We start from the raw sequence: 24,818 nt of genomic DNA on the forward strand, positions 1-24,818 counted from the left end.
AGGTGGAGAAAGCAGGAGGCTGTTCACGAGATCTTGAATTATTTAAAAATCACAAAGGAATCCTTCCAAAAGAGGAAACTACATCAAAGTACAAAGGATGGAGATAGGCCAATAGCACAAGAATATAGGGGTAAAGTTAGACAGGCCAAGGCACAAAATGAGCTCCAACTGGCTGGAGACATAAAGGGCGACAAAAAAAAACATTCTAGAAATACATTAGAAGTGAGAGGAAGCCCGAGGAAAGGGTCAGTCCGTTTTTCAGTGAAGAGGGAAACACGAAAACAGAAAATGTGGAAATGGCAGGGCCTGATGAAATGCATCCCAGAATGCTCAAGGAGCTGATTGAGGAGATAGCTGATGGGGGAGCCGCTAGTGGGTGCTGGGCACTCAACAGGTTGTTCCCAGTAGGTGGACCAGCCCCCGATCACTCATGGAGTCCGTGTCTATTGCTGGATTTCCCAGATGAATGCTCGGTTCTTTCCCCCTTTCTATTAAAAGTTCCCTTTGTTATACACAGACTCAGGGCTTGCAGCGGGGGGAGCGTGTTGCCTCTTGGAGGCATCTGGGTTGGTGTTAAGTTTTACCACATTAGTGGCTGGGGGCTCCAGCCAGTTCTGGTCCGCACTGGACCCCGAGGGATTGACCCTGAGCCTGGCTGCTGCCGATTCCACATGGCAGCAGGATTCCACCTGGCCAGAAAAGCAGGGACATGAAGAGAGATACCAAGGGCACGGAGCTCGTTCTGTGCAAACAGGCAGGTTTTCCCAGGGAGGCGACACACAAAGCCCTGGGAAACTCTCCATGGTGCTGACTGCTCGAGGGGATGGGTCGTCTGCACTCACAAGGCTTCCGTCCCAGGGGACGCTGGGAGATATTCAGATCATTACACTGCCAGAGCCAGCACCCGCCTGCCCCAAGCAAGTGATCCCTGGAACTCTCCAGAGAACCCAGGGAAGAGGCCACGGGGGCATGGGAAAGGCCATTCTGTGCTGTGCCTAGGATGGGGGACGCCCCTGGAGAGAGACCAAGGACGTGCCCAGATGGCTCATAACAAATCGCGGGTCTCTCACAGGGCAAAGCACCTGTACAGCAAAGCTAGAGGGGACGGTGTCGCAGGCGGGTGTAGGAGCAAACCAGAGGATCTCTTACCGCCTTGGTGCTGGTGGTGGGGACAGTCGACATGGAGAGATCGTCTGTCTGAGATTTCCGGCCGGGTGGTCGGAATCCCCTGATCCATCTCCTGTACTCCTCTCTCACCTGGGAGTCAAGGACACGGTCACTGCACCGCGTAAGGAACTCTGACGAGATCAGACATGGCCGCCGTGGGGCCGGTGAAGGAGCTGGGTGGGCACTGATGGGCCATGGGCCTTACCTGGCGATTGAGGAGACAGTGCACCAGGAAGATGAAGGCTCCCTGCAGGCTGTTGATGACGGTGAATAAATACGCCATGAGCGTGGCTGCTGGGCCGACTTGGAGAAGACCAAGGCACCAAGTGCAGCCCAGAATGAAGAGCTGGGCGATGGCTTTAAAGGTCATTAGTCTGGAGAAAGGCAGATAGAGCCCGTTACACAAACCCTGTGGGAAGCTGTGAGGGGGTTCACTCACCACCACAGCACCCCCTGCCGTCTGTCCTAGGAATTAGCTCCTTCTGCTGACAGGGTACCTTCCCTCAGGTGGTGTTTCCCCTCTTTCCTCCAGGCCACGGTGTTCTCTTAAGGACACTGCCCTCCGGCACTGCCCACATCAGTCTCCGGGGGTTGTTGTTTCTTCAGCGGGCCATTCTTCAGGCCCTGCAGTCTGGGTGTTTGCTTGGCCAGAGCTCCCCTAGCCCTGCCCTAGCTCCAGGGAGCCTGCTGCTCCCCCAGCAGTGAGGCTCTCGCTGCTCTCCCTGGGAACAGCAGCCCATCCTCTTATATAGCTCCCAGCTGGGCCCTAATCAACTAATGCAGCCTCAGCTGGGGCTAAACTCCCAGGCCCTGCTCCAGGCTGGAGTTTGCCGTTAAAGGGCCAGTGCAGGGCGAACGCCCTGTCACAGGAGCCTCAGGGTCAGCAGGGTCTGGCCAGAGTGGGGTGGAGCTACCGGCCCTGCTTTCCTGTGTGGGACGGGGTTATTGTCAATGCGAACACAATGGGCCTCGTTCCCATGGATCCTAGATACGCTGCCCCTCTCCTGCAGTCCCTCACTCCCTCTCCATGCCCAGGAACATCCAAATCAAGACACCTGACCCTCCACGACTGCTCCGATGCCTTCTCACCTGTGGCCTCTGACGGTGGACACATCCGCATTGAGGGAGGACAGACTGCTTCTCAGGATCCACAGGGTCAGGGCAAAGAACGTCACATTTATCTGTGGGGAGCGGGAAATGTTTCCTGTGAAATGTCCCGTCCGGGGCCGGTCAGTCCAGCTGAGTCAGAGAACGATCCCAGGGGACCGAGCCGAATGCTGCAGAACTGGGATTGGACATGGCCTGGGGGAATCATCCCCCTCCTGTAAGGTCCCCAGCAGCGCTCGGTCTCTCCCTACACACGTAGCTGATGGCAGAGCCAGGACTGAGATGGATCAATAGGATCACAGGGGCCAGATTCTGCTCAGAGTTCAATATGGAGCCACTCCAGTGGAGTAAATAGGGTTCACACTGGTGTAACTGAGCAGGATTTGGCTCAAAGAGCCCAGATCTTGCCTCTAGAATATTGCCTGAACTTTCCAGCTGTAAGAAATTCCTGTTCCCTCGACCCATCCTACTTCCCCACGGGCTAGGGAAGAATATTTAGGGACATCTGTTTCCCGCCTCCCCCCCCCCCCCCCCGCTCACACATAATCACGGTATGGTGCAGCCCTCTCCCTTCCCCATTCCTTGGGCCATTAGCTAGACTGGACCAGACTTTCTGTCTCTTGGCCAAGCTCCTGCTGACGTCTCTGGTAGCTGTGCCCGAGTAAAGGCTGTGGGCTGGGGACAAGGCACACGGACGGATCCCGCGACCGGCCAAAGCGGATGAACCAGGTGGCTCCTAACTGGGTCTTTCCTTGTGTTTTATGGAAACACCTTCTCCTCCCTGCTTCCTGAAATCAGTGGGGCTGCCGAGATGGGAGAAGGGGGCTGGGGTTCTGTGAGGTACCCACCAGGATTATGACACAGACTGGCCCCAGGAAACTCCAGCGAAAGCCTCTGTCCAGGCTGAGCCAGCAGCTACAGGCAGGAAGGAAGACGCGCATTACCCCCCACGTGAGAGCGTAGGGGCAGGAATGTGATCACTGCCCTGCGAGTGACGGGTGTCACAGGGCATCTCCTCCCAGCCTCACGATGGATCTCAGCCAGCCTGTGCCATTGGGACCCCCTTGCAGGCCAAGAGGTTCTGCCTCCCCCAACCCCATCAACGAGAACCTCCCCCACTTCCTGTCAACCCCACCTCTCCCACCTCTTCATGGGGAGCCAAGGGGGCAGCAGATGTAAATCAGCCTCTCTGCATTGGAGCAAGCAACGTGACACTGATTTACACCAGCAGGGGGTCTAGCCTGGGGTCCCTAGAACACGCCCCACCCTCCTTTAGTGGAGTTGCTTGCTTTAGAGGGGAGACCCTCAAGGATTTGCCCACGGTACAGAGGTGCGTTTCTCCCCAGCACCACAAACTCAGCCTGGACCTTCCAAGATTGTTCTGCAGCATCAGTGGGACGAGGACTGGAGCTGCCTGGCACGTGGGCAACTTGGCTACTGTGCTGGGAGTGGCTTAGTGTTCCTGGGGCGGAGGGAGGGCCCCAGGGGGACAGCTCCCAGGCAGGGTGAGCAGGGCAATGCAGGCTACAGTCACAGAAGCCACATCCCAGCTCCCCTTCGCGGTGGGCGCTGCACTTACTGGTCGGAAGTTCCGTAGCCTTTAGGATTCACTGCAGCAGAAATAGCCACGATCAGGGCTGGGAATCCGTAGCCAAACGGGTACATGTGTCTCTTCTTGAACCGGCTGGCGCTGGTGTAATTCACCACCTTCAGGTTCCTGACCGTGAGGAAGAGGTGCAGCCCCTCCAGTAGCATCCAGGTGAAGCAGGCCAGGAGGAGGTAGTGTAGGAGTCCGGCAATTACTGCACAAGCCACAGAGACACTGTAGCTGGAACGGGAACGGCTGGACATGGGGGAGACCTGCATGGGGGTCACACCAGGATTCTTGTTAACACAGCTCACCAGTTACAGCGCTGCAGAGCCGGAAGGTTCCTCAGTCTAGGGGAGGGCTGCACACTGCAGATGCAGGAAGGCAGCAGAGATTATTGGCTGGAGCAGCAGAGCAGGGCTCAGGGGAGCCAGGTTCTGTTCCTGACTCTGCCGCACAGCCCTCATTTTTTTAGGAATGCAGGATCTGTTGAAAAAGGGTTTATTTTTGACAGATCCGCGTTTACACTGCTGCTTTGTGTTGACAAAGCTCCATGTCGAAAAAAAACAGTGGCCATGTTTTTGCTACTGAGGCGTGGGATATTTAAATCCCGGCTTCATTAGCAATTTCAATGTGCCTAATCTGCATCCCTCTGTCGACATAGCCTGGGATGGGACTGATCCAATTCCTGGAGACAGTGAGACTGAGGCTCCTGTGCCCAGTGTAAAGGAGCCTCACAGGGAGTGGGAACGTTCCCCCGGAATCCCGCCTGTGTCCTGCACACCCAGAACCCAGGGAGCCCCGGGGGTTCACAGCCGCACACCCCAGCCCTGCTGCGAGAGCAGGGGCCGATCGGGGGGAATGGGGCCGTACCCCCTGGCTGCTGAGGAAGAGCAGGTCGGCCAGGAAGAGGCAGAGGCAGAGCTGCAGGTGGAGGGCGGTGCTGACGTTCCAGAGGGAGCGGCACAGGAGGAAGGTGAGGATGGCGAGGAGGAGGCACAGCAGGGAGAGGCTCAGGCCCACGTAGGTGAGGATGGTCAGTGGGCGACTCTCCTGTAACACAGCAAAGGAGAATCCCCATTAGCCAGCCCAGCCCTTGGGTCCCACTCAGCCTTTTCCCCACAAAGCCTCCGTCTCTCCCGGGGCAGCTTTGCCAAGCTCAGGCTGAGCGCGGAGCTCGGGGTCCAGCCCGGGGAGCCGAGTCTCAAGGGGAGATACCGTCACTGCGCTGGGAGCCATTAGGATGGCGAAGCTGGAGAGATGGTCGCAGCTGCAGGTCGTGTGGGTGCTGTTCACGTGCAGGGTGGTGCACCCGTCTAGAGACCAGCTCCCTTTGCCTTCCTCAAACTCCCAGTAGACGCAGAGAGCCACTTCCTGCTCCTTTCTGGGCTGGAAACACGACAGAACCCTGCTTACGGGAGCACAGACAGTCGTTTCTGTGATCACGTGTCTATCACATCCGAGCCACCTTCAGCTCCACGGCTCTCCCCACATGGCCCCCAGTACTCCCTAAACACCTTGCAGTGACCGGGGAGAGAGAATGCGGCTCCTGCCACTCCCAGAGCACAGGCCCTGCTCCTGGAGCCAAAGGGAAATCCTTGCCAGCCATGAGCTGTGGAAGGCGTGTGGCACAAGGCTGAGCAGCTCTGGCTGCATCCAGCAGAGGGCGGTGCAGCGCGCACACAGGCGCACTAACCACTTCGCTACCGTGCCGAAGAGTTTCACCCCACTGCCCTGAGCCCACTGGCTCTAGAAAGAGGCTTTATTCCACCTCAGGGTGAGCCAAGCGGTGCGGTTCCCCCAGGGCACTTTGCACGGCCACCGTGCAACCCCTGGTATCCTCCTCCAGTCAAACAGCTCCAGCCCCTCAGGAATAAGGAGGCCTCAGTTTCTCCAGCCATTGGGAGCCAGAAAGGCAGCACCATCCCAATGCCCGGCAGGAGATGGAGCCTTCTCTATGCCCCTGTGGAGGCCCCGACATGGAGCAGAGTGAGGGGATTTCCTTCCACGCACCTGTTGATGTCGCAAGGTGAAGTTTGCAGGTCTGGAGAGGCAAACGTGTCCCCCGTCTCCGACAGCTCCGCTCACCACCCTGGAGCCGAGGTGACTCTTCTCCAGCATCCCCCCAGCCCACAGAGTGCCCGAGCTGGAGTGCAGGGAGGAGTGCAGGGAGTAGTAGGCAATAAAAGCAGCAGCAGCAGCCCCCAAGCCTGCTGGGAGAGGAGACAATCTCATGCTGTGGTGATGACCCAGGCAGGTGCCCAGTGGTCACAGGAAGCCTGTAGCAGAGCTGGGAATGGAACCCAGGAGCCCTGGTCACAACTCGTTCAGTTTAGCCACTGGACCTCGCTACCCCCTCCCTCAGAGCCCCCAGGAATGCCCCGGGCTGGCAGTGTGTTGCTGCAGGAAGCCGAGATGAAGATGTGGTTTTTCTCAGCAGGACCCAGAGGGGGGCTGGCCAGAGACGAGTATCCCATGGGGCTGGAGGATTAGAAGTGCTGAAAATGGAGCTGAGGGTACCTGTTACCCCACCAACCCACATTCCTATGTGAGGGTCTAGCTATGCTGGAGCATCCCAGCCCCTTCCAGTCTCTGGTCTCTCTTCATACCAGAGACCCTCCCCTGAGCCATCTCCCCTCTGTGCCCCCCACCCCTCACTGCTTGGGCTCCATGTGGGACACCCAGGAACGCAGGCTCACTCCATGCCACTCTAGGTGAAAGTCAACGTCGACGCAAATGGAGTAAAAATTGTAAATGAACCAAACTGTTCCTTAGAATCGTTATGGTTACTAATGTCATCATATATATAGTATCCCAGTGTCTGTTAGTCTCTAACTCCGAAATGCTGGCTGTTCCCTCTGGGTGTCTCGTGCTGCATGGGGAGCGCGGGGCCCAAACTGCCGCTTGCTCCCCCGCGGCGGCCTGGCTAAGCAGCGTAGAAGTCAGCCGAGTGCCACGGTGGAAGGCAAAGAGAGTCGGGGCAGTGACGTGCGGGGTGACAGTGGCTCCAGGCCCTGCCCCCTGGCCATGAACATCACTGCGCCGCCCTCCTTCGCCTCCCGCAGTGGCGCTCGGCTGACTTCTGAGCTGCTCAGCCAGGCCGCCACATGGGAGCAAGTGGTGCAAGCGACCGTTTGGGCTCCACGCTCCTCATGCAGCATGGGGAGTGCGGAACCCAAACGGCCATTTGGGCTCCGCAGTCCCCAGAGTGAGAGGCAGGAGGGGGGGGGGATAAGAGAAAGAGAGACAGAGAGAGAGGCAGGAGGTGGAGGGGAGCTAAGAGAGAGAGAGGGGAAGGCAATAGAAGGAGGAGGAGAGAGAGAGAGAGAGCACGTGGAGGATCAGGAGAGAAGACCAACATGGAGAGATTTGAAAATCCCATCTTATGACGGGCTAATTGGCTAGTACACTAATAACAGGAATACAGCAGTAGAGAAGTTTTACCTTAATCTTTATATTCATGCCAATCTGTCTGAAATGAGCTATATCAAATATTTGCATATTCTTTATATGTACTAGCCAACTAGCCCGTCATAAGATGGGATTTTCAGGTCTCATCTCTCTCACACTCTCTCTCTCTCTCTCGCTCTCTCTCCTCCTACTGCCTTCCCCCCCTCAGCTCTCCTCTGCCTCCTGCCTCTCTCTCCATCTCTTTCTTTCTCTTCTCCCCCTCCTGCCTCTCACTCTCCCTTTCTCTTCTCCTCTTCCTCCTACCCCTCTCTCCGCTCCGTCTCTCCCTGCCCCCCTTCCCCTTCCCTCCCGCTGTGGCACTCGGCTGAGTGCTGCCGCGAGGGAGAGGGGTGGGGCGGTGACGTACACGGCCAGGGGGCGGGGCCATGTACGTCACCGCCCCGCCCCCCGTTCCGCTCCCACTGCAGGCGAGCCCAAGCGGCCCCTTGTGCTGCTGGCTCCCCTGGCAGCCCAGCTGAGGGGCGCAACACTCAGTTGAATGCCACAGCGGGAGGGGAAGGGGGGGTAGTGACGCACAGAAACTGGGCTACTATATATATGATATGCAACCACACTTAACTTGGGGCTATCAGCATGTGCTGTGAGTATCATTGTGGCCCCTGGGGCTTCCAAAGCTGAGTAGCCCTGCCTTAAATGTCTGCTTCTTGGCAAAGCTGTTCTGGAATCCACAAGGGGAGAGACAATTCCTGATTTAGTCCCAACTGGAGTACGCAATCTGGTCCACTAGCTGGACCGCTTGGAAATAGTGACCACAGTGATAGAAGTAAGATAAGGTCATTGTGGAGATACTAAATGAATTCTTTGCATCACTCTTTATGGCTGAGGATGGGAGGGAGATTGCCAACCTGAGCCATTTTTTTAGGTGACAAACTGAGGAATAGTCCCAGATTGAGGTGTCCTTGGAGAAGGTTTGGGAACAAATTGATAAACTAAAGAGGAACAAACACCAAAATTATTTGGAATTCACCCAAGACTTCTGAAAGAATTTAAACGTGAAATTACAGAAATGTTAATTGTGATTTGTAACCTGCCCTTTAAATCATCTTCTGTTCCAATGACTGGAAGATACCTAATGTTACCCCAATATTTAAAAAGGGCTCTAGAAGTGATCCTGACAATTACAGACTGGCAAATCTAATGTCAGAAAAGGGCAAAGTAGTTGAAACTATAACAGAGAACAGAATTGTCAGAGACATCGATGAACAGAATTTTCTGACAAAATGATTTCTGTAAAGGGAAATCATGTTTTACTAATCTACTAGAGTTCTTTGAGGGGGTCAACAAGCATGTGGACCAAAGGATCCAATACATATATTGTACTTAGATTTCCAGAAAGCCTTTGACAGGGTCCATCATTAAAGTCTCTTAAGTAAAGTAAGTTAGTTCTCACAATAGAGAGAAGTAACTGGTGGTGTCCCACATGGCCCTGTACTGGGACCAGTCCTACTCAACATATTTATAAATGATTTGGAAAATGGGTAAACAGTGAGGTGGCAAAATTTGCAGATGACACTAAACTGCTCAAGAAAGTGAATTCCAAAGCAGACTGTGAAGAGCTTCAAATGGATCTCACACAACTCTATGACTGGGCAAGAAAATGGAAAATGAATTCTAATGTTGATAAATGCAAAGTAAAGCAGATCGGAAAACATAATCCCAACTGTACGTACAAAATGATGGGGACTAAATTAACAATTGCAACTCAATAAAGCTGCCGAATGAAGAGAGATTAAAAAGACAAAGGGGGATATGAGAGACGTCTATGAGAGAAATCATGACTGGGCTGGAGAAAGTGAATAAAGAAAAGTTATTTACTTCCTCCCATAACATAAGAACTAGGGAATCACCAAATGAAATTAATTAGGTAGCAGATTTAAATGAAAAGAAAGCACTTCTTCACGCAACGCACAGTCAACCTGTGGAACTCCTTGCCAGAGGACGTTGTGAAGACCTGGACTTTAACAGGGTTCAAAAAAGAACACGATAAATTCATCTAGGCCAGGTCCATCAATGGCGATTCGCCAGGCTGGGCAGGGAGGGTGTCCCTGGGCTCTCTTTGTCAGAGGCTGGGAATAGGTGACACAGAAGGGATCATTTGATGCTTCCCTGTTCTATTCATTCCTTCTGGGGCACCTGGCACTGGCCACTGTGTGTAGACAGGACACTGGGCTGGATGGGCCTTTGGTCTGACCCAGTTTGGCGACACTGATGTTGTTTATGTTCTTTTGCCCCACTGCCTGAGATGCACAAGCCAGCAAGAAGCACTCCAGTGCTAGAGACAGAGACCAAGGCCCGGAACTGGGGACCAAAGAGGACAGAAGGAGGAATGGGGGATTCTTGCGGTTCGGTGGCTGGATATTGCACTGGGCCGCAGTTTGAGCCCTGGGTGTCTCCATCCCTGGTACCTTGCGTGGCTGCGTGGGTGACCGTAGTGCAGTGCACTTCCATCGTCTCCCCTTGTGCGCTCAGCCGGAAGACCTCGCTGTGCTGGCTGCAGTTCCCTGTGATCACCCGCGTCTCGATAGCTGGAAGAGACCAGGGAGGGGGTGAATGACAGAGCCCCTCGCTGTGAAACCCCTTCCCTGAGAATCCGTCTTTCCTGGGCCAGATCCACACACCCCTTAGTCCACTAGGATCTGGGGGGGTTCACAGCTATTGCATGCTTCGGGGAAGATTAAAGCCCCTCAAGTTCCATTGATCACTCCCCCATATCCCCTTCCCCCCACTCTGCCTCTGTCTCCCTGGGGCTTCTTCCTCCCCAGCAGGGGGAATTGTGGGCATTAGGGGAGGCACCTGGTTCAGCATGGCAGCCCCTGGCGGTGGGATGCCAAGTGCTGCATTGATACCCTTCTCGGGCATTGCTCTTGCTCCCGGCTGCACAGGAGGGGCCGGGTTCTCTGCTCTGGCCAGGGGCCGTGCTGTTCTGGGTCTGTATTGAACACAGGAGCACACCCACAAAGCCACATCGGCTCCTACCTTCCCGGGGATTTGGGGTACCGGGTATATCCCCGAAGCTCACAGCAGCCAGCAGGGGGCACTGAGAGCCACATGTCCCCTCTCACCCATAGACTCTGTGCTCATCTTCTGTGTCGTCCGCCCTGGAGACCGGAGCGCAGCGGCCAGCGCGACCCGTTCCACGCTCTGCAGCAGGATGGTCACTGCCAACGCCACCTCCCCCTCACCAATGCTGGACCCAAGGGAGGTGCGGTTCAGGAGGGAGTTGAAAGAACGAGTGGTTTCCTGCAGAAAGGAAAGAAAAGGACTTGGGAGTGAGGAGTGCGAGGATTCAGGTGCCATGTCCTGTGGGCTCCCAGGGACATTGGATGTTATAGCCTGTCCCAGCTTAGGGGCTGCAGAGCTCTCAGAGGGTGAGCCCCTCTTCTTCAGCCCCACTCCCCCACCCTCCATGCCCAGGCACAATATTGGCACAAGCCCCCTGCTGCCTGGGTCATCCCAACCCTGCACCCTACAGCTGCTCAGAAATTGACAGCAGAGCGAGAGTGGAGCCCAGATCCTGGTGCTTAAAAACCCAGGCCACTGACTGATGGGCTGAAGGGGAATCCCCACTGTCGGTTAGCAGTATAGCACCTCTGATGCACAACAGCAGCACCGCACACTGGAGGGTTTATGTGGGTGGATAAACATAAACATGCACTCACACCACTAAATAATACACACACACAGTCACACAACTAGAGGGAATGCACAGGCACAGGCCAGCGTGCACATACAGCATGAAGCACACACATGCACACACACACCTCTAGAGTGCACACGTACATGCATGCATAAGCACACACCTCACTAGAAAGCCTGTACATTAGGGATATCAACATGTAGTCGACTACACAATAAACCGATAAGCACAGGCTTATCAGTTAATCCTACTGACTATATGCACTGTGGCCCCCCCCCCCCCCGCCCTTCTGTATCAGGCAGCAGCGCAGCGGTTGGAGGGAGCTGGCAGGAACAGTGAGGTGGCTTTTAAACCGGCCCTCCATGTTTGCGGGCGTCTGTAAAGCCGCGGTGGGGACAGGAAGAAGCTGACACTTGGAAGCAGCAGGCTTTGAAGCTGGCTCCCTGCGAGAACCGGCTCCTGCAGAGTCACCTGGGCTCCGCTCCGCTGATTCTTATACAGAGGCCGTGTGCGGGGGGGGGCAGGCACCCGCCAGCTCCCACCTGCCTCCTTGCCAAAATGTCAAGTGATTACACATTTACACAAGTACCTGATAGTTAACGTTCCTAATGCATATGAGTACACACACACACACACACACTATAGGATGTGTGCTCCCTCCCCCCAGCAGTGGAGGGCACAGATCTATTCTGAAGAGTGTCTCAGTGTCTCTCTCACCCCAGGAAACCCCTAAACCGGCCCAGCACCACGCAGGGCTCTGGGGTGCACACAGCGGCACTAGCTGGCAGAGCGCAGCCAAGGGGTGGAGTCTCTCACCTCCAGGGATAATGTCACATTTCCCTCTCCACACTTAGACTTCAAAACCCTTAAGGTCGAATTGAGGAAAGAGCAGAATCCGCTGCTGCTGCCGCGCAGCTCTCCCTGCGGAGAGACCCAGGCAGAGGGTGAGTTCCGCGCTGGAGGGGACCCACACTGCAATTTTGCTCATGCAGGGGCCTGAGTCTGTCACCACAGTTGTGTGACTAAAGCTTTGCTCTCAGACTCGCCCGGCACACATGCCATGGTGCTGTTCCCACAGCCAGAGGCTGACGCGGAGAAAGGGACAGTGTCTAGGAGCAGCTGGGATACATCAGGGCTCAGCACTGCAGAAAGCAGCCAGAGAGCGACACCCTGGCACCTGCCTTGTGCAGATGACATAGCGCTCCCAGGGGAGAGGAAAGAGGAAGTGAATGAAGATTTAGAGACACATGGAGGTGAGTATGTGAGTGAAAGGGCATGAAAATCGGCAGATGAAATCACACATACATGCTCTGCGGATTCAGTACTCTCCTTCAGAAAGACTTCAGGACTGTACATTTGGGTCCTGTCACTAGCAAAGCTATAGACGTTTTAGAACGGGCTAGAGCAAGGACTTATATTTGAAAACACCTTAAGGTGATAAGTAACAGTCAGCATGGATCTATCAAGAACAAGTTGTGTCAAGCCAACCTGATAGCTTTCGTCGATAGGATATAACAAGCGTTGAGGATGGCAGAAAGAAGTACACGCGGTGTATGTTGACTTTAGTAAGGCTTTTCACACTGTCTCCTGGGACCTTCTCATAAACAAATTAAGGAAATTAAATTTAGATGGAGCTACTAGAAGGTGCGTGCATAACTGGCTGGATAAGAGTTCCAGAGTGTAGCTATCAGGGGTTCACAGCCAAGCTGGAAGGGCATATTGAGTGAGTTAGGTCGGTAGGGATCAGTTCTGGGACCAGTTCTGTTCAGTATCTTCATTGATGATTCATTGATGATGTAGATAATGCACAGAGAGTGCACTTGCAAAGGCTGTGGACAATAACAAGTTAGGAGGGGCTGCAAGTGTTTTCGCTGATAGGATTATCATTCAAAATTATTTGGGCAAACTGGAGAAATGGTCTGAAGTAAATGGGATGAAATTCAATAAGGACAAATCCAAAGTGCTCCACGTAGCAAGGGACGATCAGCTGCCCATATATACCAAACAGGAAATTCCTACCTAGGAAGGGGTATTGTAGAAAGAGATCTAGGGGACATAGTGGATCACAAGCTAAATATGAGCTAGCAATGTAACACTGGTGCAAAAGAGAAAAAAGAAAACACCATTCTGGGCTGTATTAGCAGGAGTGTTGGGAGCAAGACACAAGACAAAAGAAAGACATTTTCTTCTGCTCTGCTCCATACTTATTAGGCCTCACCTAGAGCACTGTGCCCAGTTCTGGATCCCACATCTCGGGAAAGATGTGAACAAATTATTGAAAGTTGAGGTGAGAGCAAGAAAAATGAATAAAGATCTAGAAAACATGACTTATCAGGGAAGACTGAAGAAATTTAGTCCGGAGAATAGAAGATTGAGAGGGGACAGGATATGAGTTTTCAGGTTCATAAAAGATTAGACAGACACCAGTCAGGGAAAGCTGAGATAATACCTAGTGTTGCCATGGTTGGGGGGACTGAACTACCAACAGCAAAGGTATTTCTCTGGGAATTTCCATAGCGGTGGGGTAAAACACAGGGCAGAATCCCCGACAAATGGGTTCAAACGTACCTGTGGAGAGCGACTCCTGCACGTCTCTGTTATTCCCTTGAACTTGGTGCTGCAGTTCATGCTGGGCACTTGGAGCAAGGGGGAGAGAGGAGCAGACGTTAGAACTTTCCCTTCACATTTTCATATCAACTCGCTCCTGCCTGGGGAGAAATCCCCGTCTGCTCCCAGTCAATAGTTTCACATGCGGCTCCTACAGATCTCCCACCCTCCCTCCCCCTCTCACTCTGCCTCTCCCCTGCATTCAGTTTGAGGCGTCCATGGAGGGGATGGAATGATGGGACTCCCTCCGATGGCAGGTGGCCCGTTGCCAATGGCCAGTAGCAAACCCCCAATGGCTGGAGATGGGACACTCAACGGGGAGGGCTCTGAGCTACCCGGATCGTTGCCAGGCAGGTCTTGCCCACGTGCTCAGTGTCTAACTGCTGGGCCGTATTTGGGGTCGGGAAGGAATTTTCCCTCAGCTCAGACTGGCAGAGACCCTGGGGGGTTTCACCTTCCTGTGCAGCCCTCCAAATAGACCCCGACCCTCAGCTGGAGGTCAGGGGTCAGAGGTTAGGGGTGAGTTTGGAGTTGGTGAGACTCCATGGCCTGCGATGTGCAGGAGTCAGACTAGAGGATCTGGATGGTCCCTTCTGGCCAGGAGTCTATGAGTCCTCTAGCTCCTGGGGCCTGGCCCCACACCCATGGAGAGCCCGAGAGGACTATCCCCTCTGGAATCCAGACTCCCTGTCCCTGCCAGAGCCCACTCTTGCACCCTGAACCCCTCCCCCTGAGGCCTCCCCAGCTAGACCCACCCCCACCCCTGCATCCCATCCGCCTTCCCAGGCCGGTGAGAGCCAGTAAGGGAAGGAGGGAGCAGGCCACTGAGAGAGGGGAATGTAGTGAGAGGGGCCTGGGGCCTCTGGAAAGGAACAGGCCGGGGAGTGGCCGGGAGGCCGTGGTGCAGCTGCAGTGGTTGGTCTCTGCTCTTACCAATGTGGCAGCACGGCCAGGGGCAGGGTGGAGTGTCCAGAGCTCTGCCTGTTCCCTGCTCCCCAGGGCCACAGGGGGCAGCTCCCTGGGCTGTATCTGCAGTCCATACACAAGGCCCCTTCCCAGGCACAGGGGGGCTCAAGCAGCAGCTGCCTCACTGTTGTGGCCAGTGGGGGCCCCTCTGCCCTCCCCATCGCCTCCCTGCAAACCCAGCGATTTCCTGCCAATCCAAACGCCGAGGCAGGGGAGATCCTGCCCAGCCCACACGGGTGCATCAGGAGAGGATCACGACTGATCACAGCCCCAGTGAGGGGATCAGGGGCCTTTGCTGCAGCCAGCAGCAGCCTCTGGTGCAGCACCAGGCCTGGGATGAGCACAGGGCTGTGGGAGACTCAGCAGGGCAGGGTGGGGGCCAGGGGAGAACTCACCCCGGCAGCTGTTCTCACTGGCATTCCTGAATCTGGCTTTCTCAGCGCTGGACTCGTCGCCATCGGCACAGGTGCAATAGAAACTCCCAGGAAGGTTGGTGCAGTTGGCGTTGGGTCCGCAGGTTACTCCAGGTTGCCCCAGACACTCGTCGATATCTGCAACAGGAGGGATGCTCTGCTCAGCCCTGGCAGGGAGACGTTCCCCATTCACCCCCCTGTGCTGACCTGGCAGAAGGAGCCCCAGGGCCCAGGTGACCGTTCCCTGAGTATTCAGCAGTCACAGGCCGGATACACAGTGACACTGAGCCCCTGCTGGGCCGCTCTGGCAGCATCATGGTGTCCGACAGCCCCTCCCCTATCCAGTGCAGGGGTCTCCCAGCCAGCCTGGAGCTGCTGTAAGGGCTCTGCCCCCACCTGTAGCGACCCTGCTTGTACGGGTTGTGCAACGGGAGAGCTGGAGTGTTGATGGGGATTAGTTGTGTAACCCCAAGCTGGCCAGTGCGGCAAACAGAAGGTCTCCTTGTGACTGGTGCGGTGCCTCATGCTACAGGACCCACAGTCTTCGGCTATAACTTCACCCTGATTTAACTCTCTCACTGGTGCCACCAGAGACCCTGCAAATCACATGCCCTGGGCCTGGGAAGTGACCAGCGTGTCCAGCTCCTAGGTGAGGGGTCTTGGGGCTTCTTGTGCTGCCCAGGTCCCATTGGCCAGTTCACTAGCTGGCAAGGGTATGTCTACACTACAACATACCTGTGGGTATGTCTATCCTACAAAGTTAATTCGAACTAACAGCTGTTAGTTCGAATTAACTTTGCTAGGCGCTACACATACAAACCGCTAGTTCAAACTTAATTCGAACTAGGTAAACCTCATTCCACGAGGACTAACGCCTAGTTCGAATTAACTAGTTCGAATTAAGGGCTGTGCAGCCACTTAATTCGAACTAGTGGGAGGCTAGCCCTCCCCAGCTTTCCCTGGTGGCCACTCTGGGCACTACCAGGGAAACTCTTCTGCCCCCCTCCTGGCTCTGGAGCCCTTAAAGGGGCACGGTCTGGCTACAGTGTTTGTGCCATTTGCAAGTCTGCCAGCACCCAGCCAGCAGACCCTGCACCTGGCACGGGATGAGCCAGCCACCCACTGCCACCCAGCCCTCTGCCTCTTCCCAGGATCAGGCTGGAGGCTCCCAGGAGCCTGCCCAGGGCCGCAAGATGTGGGCGCCCGCCTGGTCAAGTGCGGAGATCATGGACCTCATCGAGGTTTGGGGGGAGGCCTCCAACGTCCACGATCTCCGCACTAGCCACAGGAACGCGGCCATCTACAGCCGCATGGCTGCCAGCCTGGGTGCCAGAGGCCACCTGCAGACCCGGGAGCAGGTCCGCTGTAAAATAAAGAACCTGCGGCAGTCCTACTCCAGGGCCTGCCAGCCAGGGGCCGACCCGGAGGCCTGCCCCCACTTTGAGGCTCTGGACCGCATCCTGGGGGCAAACGCCGTCCATGGGCAGAGGGACCCATCCCGGACACCGAGGAGGAGGAGCAGGAGGACGCCGAGAGCCAGGAGCCTGCAAAGAGCCTGCCCACGACCCAGGACCCCCGAGGCACCCCACAGAGCACATCGCCTGTGTCGTCCGAGGCCGGGGACGGCTCCACATGTGAGTACCATCATGCTCCCCTTATGAGTATGGGGGGGTGGGAGCCCAGGGACCGTGCGCCTGGGCCTAGCCCACCATGGAGCAGCAGCTGGGTGTCATGCAGGGGCCCTGGCCTTGCAGAGGGGGGCTGGGTTTCACCCACTGTGTCCCCAGGGAGAATTGACCACTGCTCTTGTTTCACCACAGTCGCAGCACATGGGACTGCAGGGCGCATCACCCCGCCTGCAACAGCCACCCGCACCCGTGCCAGCAGGCGCGCCAGGAACGAGGAGGAGTACCAGCGGCGGCACCTGCGGTTCCTGGATCACCAGCTCCGCACCCAGGACCACTGGGTCTGGGAGGACCTGCGGCTGCGGCAGCGGAGTGTGGAGGCGCTGGAGGAGCAGGGCTGTGCCCTCAGAGGCCACCTCCAGACCCTGGTGGACAGGTTCCTGCCTCCTTTTGCACCGACCCCTGCGGCCGCCCCAGCTCTCGCTCCTCCTCCCGCCCCTCCTCCTGCTTCCCTCGCACCCCCTGTCCCTCCTGCCCCACCCTCCACACCCACTCCCCCCCGACACCCCCGCACCCGCAGTGCTGCGAGACGGGAGAGCCAGCAGGACCCCCAAGCCTGAGCTTTCCCTTCCCTTCCTCCCCTTCCACTCCTTTCCAGCTCCCTCCTCCCAGGTTTCCCCTCCCCTCTACCACCCTCACTCCTCCCTCCTCCCACACCAGTTATGTAAAATAAAAAGAGATTTTGATTGTCAAAACAGGTGTCTTTATTTGACATTAGGAAGGGGGGTTAGGGAGAGAAAAGGGGAAGAAGGGGAGGGTGGAAGAAGGCCCCAGTGGGGCATGCAGGGAGAGTTCAGTCCTCCTCCTCCACATGGAAGCTCTCTCACAGGGCTTCCTGGATCTGGACGGCCCCACGCTGGGCTTCCCAGATGGCGGCGGTGCAGGGCTGAGCGTAGTGGCCAGCCATGCACTCAGCCTCAGCCATCCAGGCTGGCAGGAAAGCCTCCCCTTTCCTCTCGCACAAATTGTGCAGCACACAACATGCTGCCACCACGGGAGGGATATTGTGCTCTGCGAGGTCGAGACGGGTGAGGAGGCATCGAAATCTGGCTTTCAGTCGGCCGAAGGCCCCCTCAACCACGATGTGGGCCCTGGTCAGCCTCACATTAAAGGCCTGGCGGGAGGGGTTGAGGTGCCCCGTGTATGGCTTCATGAGCCAGGGCTGTAGGGGGTAGGCCGCATCCCCCACCAGGCAGACGAGCATGTCCACGTCCCCGACCCTGATGTGGCGGTCGGGAAAGAAGGTCCTGGCCTGTAGCCTTTGGCACACGTAGGAGTTCCGGTACACCCGTGTGTCGTGTGCCTTGCCGGACCAGCCCACATTAATGTCCGTGAACTGTCCCCGGTGGTCACACACGGCCTGCAGGAGGACAGAGAAGTACCCCTTTCAGTTGACGTACTGGGAGGCCTGGTGCTCCGGGGCACGGATGGGGATGTGCGTCCCGTCGATGGCTCCCCCGCAATTGGGGAAGCTGAGGGCGCTGAACTCCCAGATGACGGCCTCCGGGTCAGCGAGCCAGACCACCCTGCGGAGCAGCACCTGGTTGATGGCCTTGACCACCTGCAGAGAGACACAGCAAACCACTAATCACTGGGGCGCCCGGGTGGCTGGGAGTGTTCATGCCCTGGCACTGCCCCGTGCCCCACTCCCGGAAGCAACCCCCCCAGGCAGCGTGTAGTACGGCCGGAACAGACCGACCCCTCCGATGCGGGGCACTTTCGCCTCCTCCACCCCCCACTCCTCATTTTCCCTGGGACGGCCCATCCCCTCCTTGCAGCCCCCCCTCCCCCCCGGCCCAGTGGCCGGTGAGTGCCATACCTGCATGAGCACTGCTCCGATGGTGGATCTCCCCACGCCGAACTGGTTCCCGACGGATCGGTAGCTGGCTGGTGTGGAGAGCTTCCAGAGGGCGATGGACACACACTTCTGGAGGGGGATGGCAGGCCTCATGCGAGTGTCCCGTCGCCGCAGAGCAGGGGCGAACCACTCACAGAGCTCCAGGAAGGTGTCCCTCTTCATCCTGAAGTTCTGGGTCCATTGTCTGTCTCCCCAGCGCTCCAGGATGATGCGGTCCCACCAGTCGCTGCTGGTGTCCAGACGCCAGATGTGGCAGGGCACGCTGGCATCTGGGCACTGCTGCGGCTCCTCCACAGCTCCCAGGGAGGCTGACGTGCACCAGGTGGTGCCAGGCAGCATCCAGCCATTGCTGGCAGGCTTGCAGCAGCAAGTCCAAAAACTGCACCAGAAAGCCCAGGGCGAGCTCTGGCTCCATGTTGCCAACTGCGGCAGCGTCCCCAAAGGGAAGCACCGACACAGACAGGCGCAGAGAAAAACGCTTTGCTGTCCCTCGGTGAGGTAGGCAAGCAAGCGGAAAAGCTGAGAACCGGCTGTCCAGGGGGGTCCCTTTAAGCAAGAGCCTCAGATAGCCTCAGACAGCAGCCACACAAAGCAACTACTAACCTGATGCCCTGCCAGAACCGGTTTCAGCTGCCCTTAAGTGCGCCCCAGCGTTCAATCAGTGTGGACGCGCTAGTTCGAATTAGCAAAACGCTAATTCGAACTAGTTTTTAAGTCTAGCTGCGCTAATTCGAATTAGCGCTGTAGTGTAGACATACCCCAAGAGACTCTCCACACGCCTGCCCCAGCCCAGGCGCTGAGGCTGTTGGACACAACCGGGTGTAACATGGAGCCAGGTTAGGCAGGGAGCCCGGCTGCACAGCTGAGCAGGAGCCCCTTGTGTTAAGCTCACCCATGAATTCTGAGCCTCAGCACCTGTCCCACCCTGAACCCCCTAAACACAGAAGCCTCTTCTGCACCCCAAACGCCTCATCCCCAAACACCCACCCAAGGGCAACATCTCCGTCCAGATCCCTCACCCCTCCCACATCCCAACCCCCTGCTCCAACCTGCAGCCCCCTCCCACATTACAAATCCCTCAGCCAGGAGCCCCCTCCTGAACCTCAAACCCCTAAACCCAGCCCCACCCCAAAGTTTGCACGGCCAACCAGAGCCCTCAGTCCCTCCCAAACACAAACCCTGTCCCACCCAGGACCACTTCCTGCTCCCTCAACCCCTCGTCTGGCCCCACCCTGAGCATGCACCCCGGTTACAGCCCCGAGCCCCTCCTGTATCCCAACTGCCCGTTCCAGCCATCGGAAATGAGCAAGGGTAGAAGGAGCAAGGCACAAAGGGACCAGATGTGTGCTGAGTGAGGGGTGGGGTCACACAAGAGGGGCGGGGCAGAGGCGGGACTTGGGGAAGAAGAGAGGCTGCAGTGTTTGGTTTTCTGCTCTTAGAAAGACGGCGACGCTGATCAGGCCCCTGCTCCCTGCTCCTGCTCCCCCGGACCAGCGGGGACAGCGCACGCTGGGCTGAATCTCTGGCCCACACACAGGGCCCTGTCCCACGCTCAGGGGACACTAGCAGCTGAGTGCTGGGGGCAGTGAGGGTCCCTCCCTTCCTCCAGACCCTCCCTGCAAACCCAGCAACTAATTCCCAACCCAAAGGCCGAGCCAGGCGAGATTGTGGCCTGTCTACACTGGGGGAGCAGTCGCTGGTCACAGCCGATCACAGCCCCAGTGAGCGGATCAGGGGCCTTTACTGCAGGTGGCAGCCACCTCTGTTGCAGCACCAGCCCTGGGATGAGCAGAGAGGGTGGGGAGGAGTCTCAGCAGGGCAGGGTGGGGGTCAGGGGAGAACTCACCCTGGCAGCTGTTCTCACTCGCGTGCAGGAAACTAGCTTTCCCAGAACTGGACTTGTAGCCATCGGCGCAGGTGCAGTAGTAATACTGATGCTGGTTGATGCAGTTGGCGTTAGGTCCGCAGGGTACGGGATTGGCCCCTGAACACTCGTCAATATCTGCAATGGGAGGGATGCTCTGCACAGCCCTGGCAGGGAGACATTCCCCATTCACCCCCCTGCACTGACCTGGCAGCGGGAGCCCCAGGACCCAGGTGCCCTGAGCTGTCAGAGGCCAGATTCATAGTGAAACTGAGCCCCTGCTAGCCTGCTCTGGAAGCATCAATGGCTCAGACAGTCCCTCCCCCATCCTGTGTAGGGGCCTTCCCAACCTGTCTGGAGCTAGGGTAAGGGCCCTGCCCTCAACCTGATCACAGGGAATGGATGGGGCATGGTCGCAGCCCCTGCACGGTGGATCTTCTCTGCTCACTGGGCCAATGGGGTGGATACTTGAAAGCCAAGTATCCGGTTTTCAACCAGACACCCAGTTAACTGGGGACCCTGGTGGCTCCAGGCAGCGCTGCTGACGGCGTCGTTCAGTGGGGCTGGGGGGCTCAGGCAGGCGAGTCCCCATCGGTCCTGGCACCGCCCTGTGACTATTGGATTCTGATACGAACACGCCAAACATGGTTGCAACCACTGTCCTGTGTCTGCACCAAACCTTGTGCAACGGGGCCAAGTGAGGGGTCTGTGGAAAGCTCGTGAGTCGCTGGCTCTGTTCATACTGCTCCTGGGCAGGTACCATTTCTGTATGTGCGGTGGCTCTGTGCTTGTATTGCAAATGTTGGCTTCTGGTGGACTATCAACAGTCCTCGCCCACCTGTAATGGAGGGGTTGCCCTCACATGACTATCATCACTTCTCTGACAATGCACCTCGAGTGGGGTGCTTTCACATGGGGGGAACAATGGAATTCTCTCCACAGAGGCAGGGGTGTAAAAGGGCCCCAGAGATTCCTCCGTTTGTCTTCATTCAGTCCATCACCTCTGAAGCATCTTTGCTATGAACTGAGCCCGGGAAGACCGATGACCGATCCCGAGGGCGTGTTCCGGATACTTATCAAACTGTAGATCAATCCACCTCTGCTACCAGCCTGCGCCAGGAGCGGTGCGTTTGGGGGGTATAATTTGATTCCTTCTACAATATTACTCTCAAGCTTTTCTCTCTCTCTCTTTCCTGGGTCTGAATTACCCTGGGAATGTGGCTGGCCCTCTGGAATCAGAAGAATCCGTTCAGATTGCTGGTAACTGGTTTTCATGCCCTCCTATCGGTGTAAGGAGGGTGCTGGTTGTGGCCCAGAGGTGCTGGGGTGTCTAAAGGGATTAGCTGGGTGACTCCTTGCTGGACAATGTGGCAAACAGCAGGGCCCTTTGTGACGGGCTTGGTGCCTCACTATGGGGGTCCTTCAGGCTTGAGCCATAAGTTGCCCAGTCTCAAAGCAATTTGCCCTAATTGGACCCTCTCAGTGATGCCCCCAGACACCCACGCCAGCACGTCCAGCTCCTACGTGGGGTCACGGGGCCGGTCTCGCTGCCCAGACCCCATTAGCCGCTTCGCCAGTGGGCAAGAGCAGCCTGTGGAGCCTCCTAACGCGCATGCTGGCAACTACCAGGGTGCAGCGCGGGGCCAGGTTAGGCAGGGGCCTGGCTTAGCCTCACTGCACATCCAGCAAGTAGCTCCTTGAGCTACACCTGCCCCTGAACTCTGAGCCCAGCGCCTGTCCCAACCCTGAACCCCTAAACCCAGAGCCCCTCCCGCACCCCAAACTCCTCATCCCCCGCCCCTCCCCAGAGCCAGCATCTCCGTCCAGATCCCTCACCCCTCCCACATCCCTGCTTCAACCTGCAGCCCCCTCCTGCATTGCAAATCCCTCACCTTGGAGCCCCCTCCTGTTCCTCAAAGCATCTAATCCCCAACCCCACCCCAGTGTCTGCAGGGCCAACCAGAGCCCTCAGCCCCTTCTGAATCCAAACTCCTACCCAGCCCCCCTTCCTGCACTTGAACCCATCGTCTGATTCCACCCGGAGCCTGCACCCCAGTTATAGCCCCCACCCTCTCCTGTATCCCAACTGGTGACAGTGTGTCTGGGGTGAAACGAGCCCCCAAGGTAGGGGAATGCAGTGAGTGGGGGATGGGGCCTTGAGAAAGGAGCAGTTCAGGGGCGTGGCCTTGGGGAAGACATGAGGTTGCCGTGTTTTATTTTCTGCTCGTTGGGTATGTCTACATTACCCCGCTAGTTCGAACTAGTGGGGTAGTGTAGACATACCCTTAGAAAGTTGGCGACTCTGATCAGGCCGTGGCTGGGGAACCTCGTGCTGCGCCTGCTCCCTGCTCCCCAGGCCCACAGGGGGCAGCGCACACTGGGCTGTATCTGTGGTCCATACAGGGCCTGTCCCAGGCTCAGGGGGCACTAGCAGCAGGAGGCTGCGAGCTGGGACCAGTGAGGGTCCCTCCCCTCTCCTGGAGCCTCCCTGCAAACCCAGCGATTTATTCCCAAACCAAAGATCGAGGGAGGGGAAATCCTGCCCCCCTCTCTCCATGGTGAGGGGCGTATTTGTGGGGGAACAGCTTCTCACAGGCTCAGTGAGCGGATCTGGGGCCTTTACTGCAGCTGGCAGCAGCCTCTGGTGCAGCACCAGGCCTGGGATGAGCAGAGAGGGTGGGCAGGGGGTCTCAGCAGGGCAGGGTGGGGGTCACGGCAGAACTCACCCTGGCAGCTGCCCTCACTGGCGTTCAGGAATCTGGCTTTCCCAGAGCTGGACTCGTAGCCGTCAATGCAGGTGCAGTAGTAACCCCCAGCCAGGTTGTAGCACCTGGTGAAGTCTCCGCAGGTTTTCTGATCTTGACACTCATAAATATCTGCAACAGGAGGGATGCTCTGCTCAGCCCGGCAGGGAGACGTTCCCCGTTCGCCTCCCCCACACTGATCTGGCAGCGGGAGCCGCAGGACCCAGGTGACCGGTGCCCTGAGCATTCAGCAGTCACAGGCCAGACTCATGGCGACACTGAACCCTGCTGGCAGGGTCATGGCCTCTGACTGCCCCTCCCCCACCCTATGTTGTGCAGGGGTCTCCCCAGCCAACCTGGAGCTAGTGTAAGGGTCCTGCCCCCTAACCCAGCGTAGCGGGTGGACTGGCCCATGGCCACACCCCCTGCACGGTGGCTTTTCCCTGCTCCCTGGACCAACGGGGTGGATACTTGAAAGCCAAGTATCCGGTTTTCAACCAGACGCCTGGTCGAACAGGGACCCTGGTGGCTCCTGGCAGCGCTGCTGACGGGGCCGTTCAAAGTCCGGTCAGTGGGGCTGTGGGGCTCAGGCAGGCGAGTCCCCACCGGTCCTGGCACCTCCCTGTGACTATCGGATTCTGATACGAACACGCCAAACGTGGCTGCAACCACTGCCCTGTGTCTGCACCAAACCTCGTGCAACGGGGCCAAGTGAGGGGTCTGGAGAAAGCTCGTGAGTCGCTGGCTCTGTTCATACTGCTCCTGGGCAGCTCGGAGGGCACAGCCGGGTCTGGCCAGAGGGAGGCCAGTGGGCTGCAGAGAGGAGACCTCAGTGACCTGCCCAGCTGGTACCAGCTAGGGGGGAACAAAAGGCGGAGGGGTGGAGAGGCCGAGAACAGAGGAGCCCAGGCAAAACAGTGTACAGGGGAGGGGTTGTTCTAGGAGGATATTGGAGGCTCAGCTGTAAGAAGGGGGCTTCTGAACTGGAAACAACCCAGCTGGCTGCAGGGGAGACTCAGACATGCTGGGCTGCAGGGGGCCAGGCCTTAGGGACACAGAGGGCAGCGCACACTGGGCTGTGTCTGGGGTCCCTATACAAGGCCCCTTCCCAGGCCTAGGGGGCACTAGCAGCAGGAGGCTGCGTGCTGGGGCCAGTGAGGGTCCCTCCCCTCTCCTGGAGCCTCTTTGCAAACCCAGCGATTTGTTCCCAATCCAAGGGCTGTGGCAGGGAGATCCCGGCCCCCGCACACTTGGAGAGCAGTCGGGGTCACAGCCGATCGCTTCTTCTACCCTCACTCCGACTCCGTCCCAAAGCCCCCAGCCGCCGGATAAATGATCCTCCCAAGAGCTGCCCAGCAGTGCCTGCAGTGGCTCTTGAGCTGCCGTGGCTGGTGGGAGCTGGCACCTGCAGGACCCAGCAACGTTTGTCGTAGAATAAAAGAGTTGTAAGAGACCTCAGGAGTCACCGAGTCCAGTCCCCTGCCCAAAGAAGCACCAACCCCAATTCAATCATCCCAGCCAGGGCTTTGTCAAGCTGTGACAAACAGTTCTCGGGATGGAGACTCCACTCCCTCCCTAGGGAACCCAGCCCAGTGCTTCCACACCCACCTAGGGAAATAGTTTGTCCTAGGGTTACCAGACAGACCCCCCCCAAAAAAACCGGACACACTTGATCATGGGTGGGGGGGAAGGGACCAACCGGGAGAGGTGT

At 57.2% G+C, this 24,818-nt stretch overlaps 1 protein-coding gene across 1 annotated transcript in view; it reads right to left on the minus strand.

The window, feature by feature from the left end:
* LOC102457829 (adhesion G protein-coupled receptor E3-like) overlaps positions 1-24,818 on the minus strand; it is a 54,826-nt gene that overhangs the window by 1,257 nt on the left and 28,751 nt on the right. Inside the window, exons 6-20 of the mRNA XM_089774866.1 lie at positions 23,090-23,239; positions 20,346-20,501; positions 14,939-15,094; positions 13,539-13,606; positions 11,787-11,891; positions 10,396-10,735; positions 9,739-9,858; positions 5,876-6,075; positions 5,081-5,251; positions 4,736-4,915; positions 3,854-4,134; positions 3,123-3,189; positions 2,257-2,348; positions 1,373-1,541; positions 1,150-1,257 (exon numbers count right to left, since the gene is read on the minus strand). Of these exons, the coding sequence (XP_089630992.1) occupies positions 1,150-1,257; positions 1,373-1,541; positions 2,257-2,348; positions 3,123-3,189; positions 3,854-4,134; positions 4,736-4,915; positions 5,081-5,251; positions 5,876-6,075; positions 9,739-9,858; positions 10,396-10,735; positions 11,787-11,891; positions 13,539-13,606; positions 14,939-15,094; positions 20,346-20,501; positions 23,090-23,239 (2,363 nt within the window). The remainder of the gene's footprint in view (positions 1-1,149; positions 1,258-1,372; positions 1,542-2,256; positions 2,349-3,122; positions 3,190-3,853; positions 4,135-4,735; positions 4,916-5,080; positions 5,252-5,875; positions 6,076-9,738; positions 9,859-10,395; positions 10,736-11,786; positions 11,892-13,538; positions 13,607-14,938; positions 15,095-20,345; positions 20,502-23,089; positions 23,240-24,818) is intronic.

This window comes from Pelodiscus sinensis, chromosome 31 (genome assembly GCF_052426305.1).
Source record: "Pelodiscus sinensis isolate ZL-2025 chromosome 31, ASM5242630v1, whole genome shotgun sequence".
NCBI lineage: Eukaryota > Metazoa > Chordata > Testudines > Trionychidae > Pelodiscus > Pelodiscus sinensis.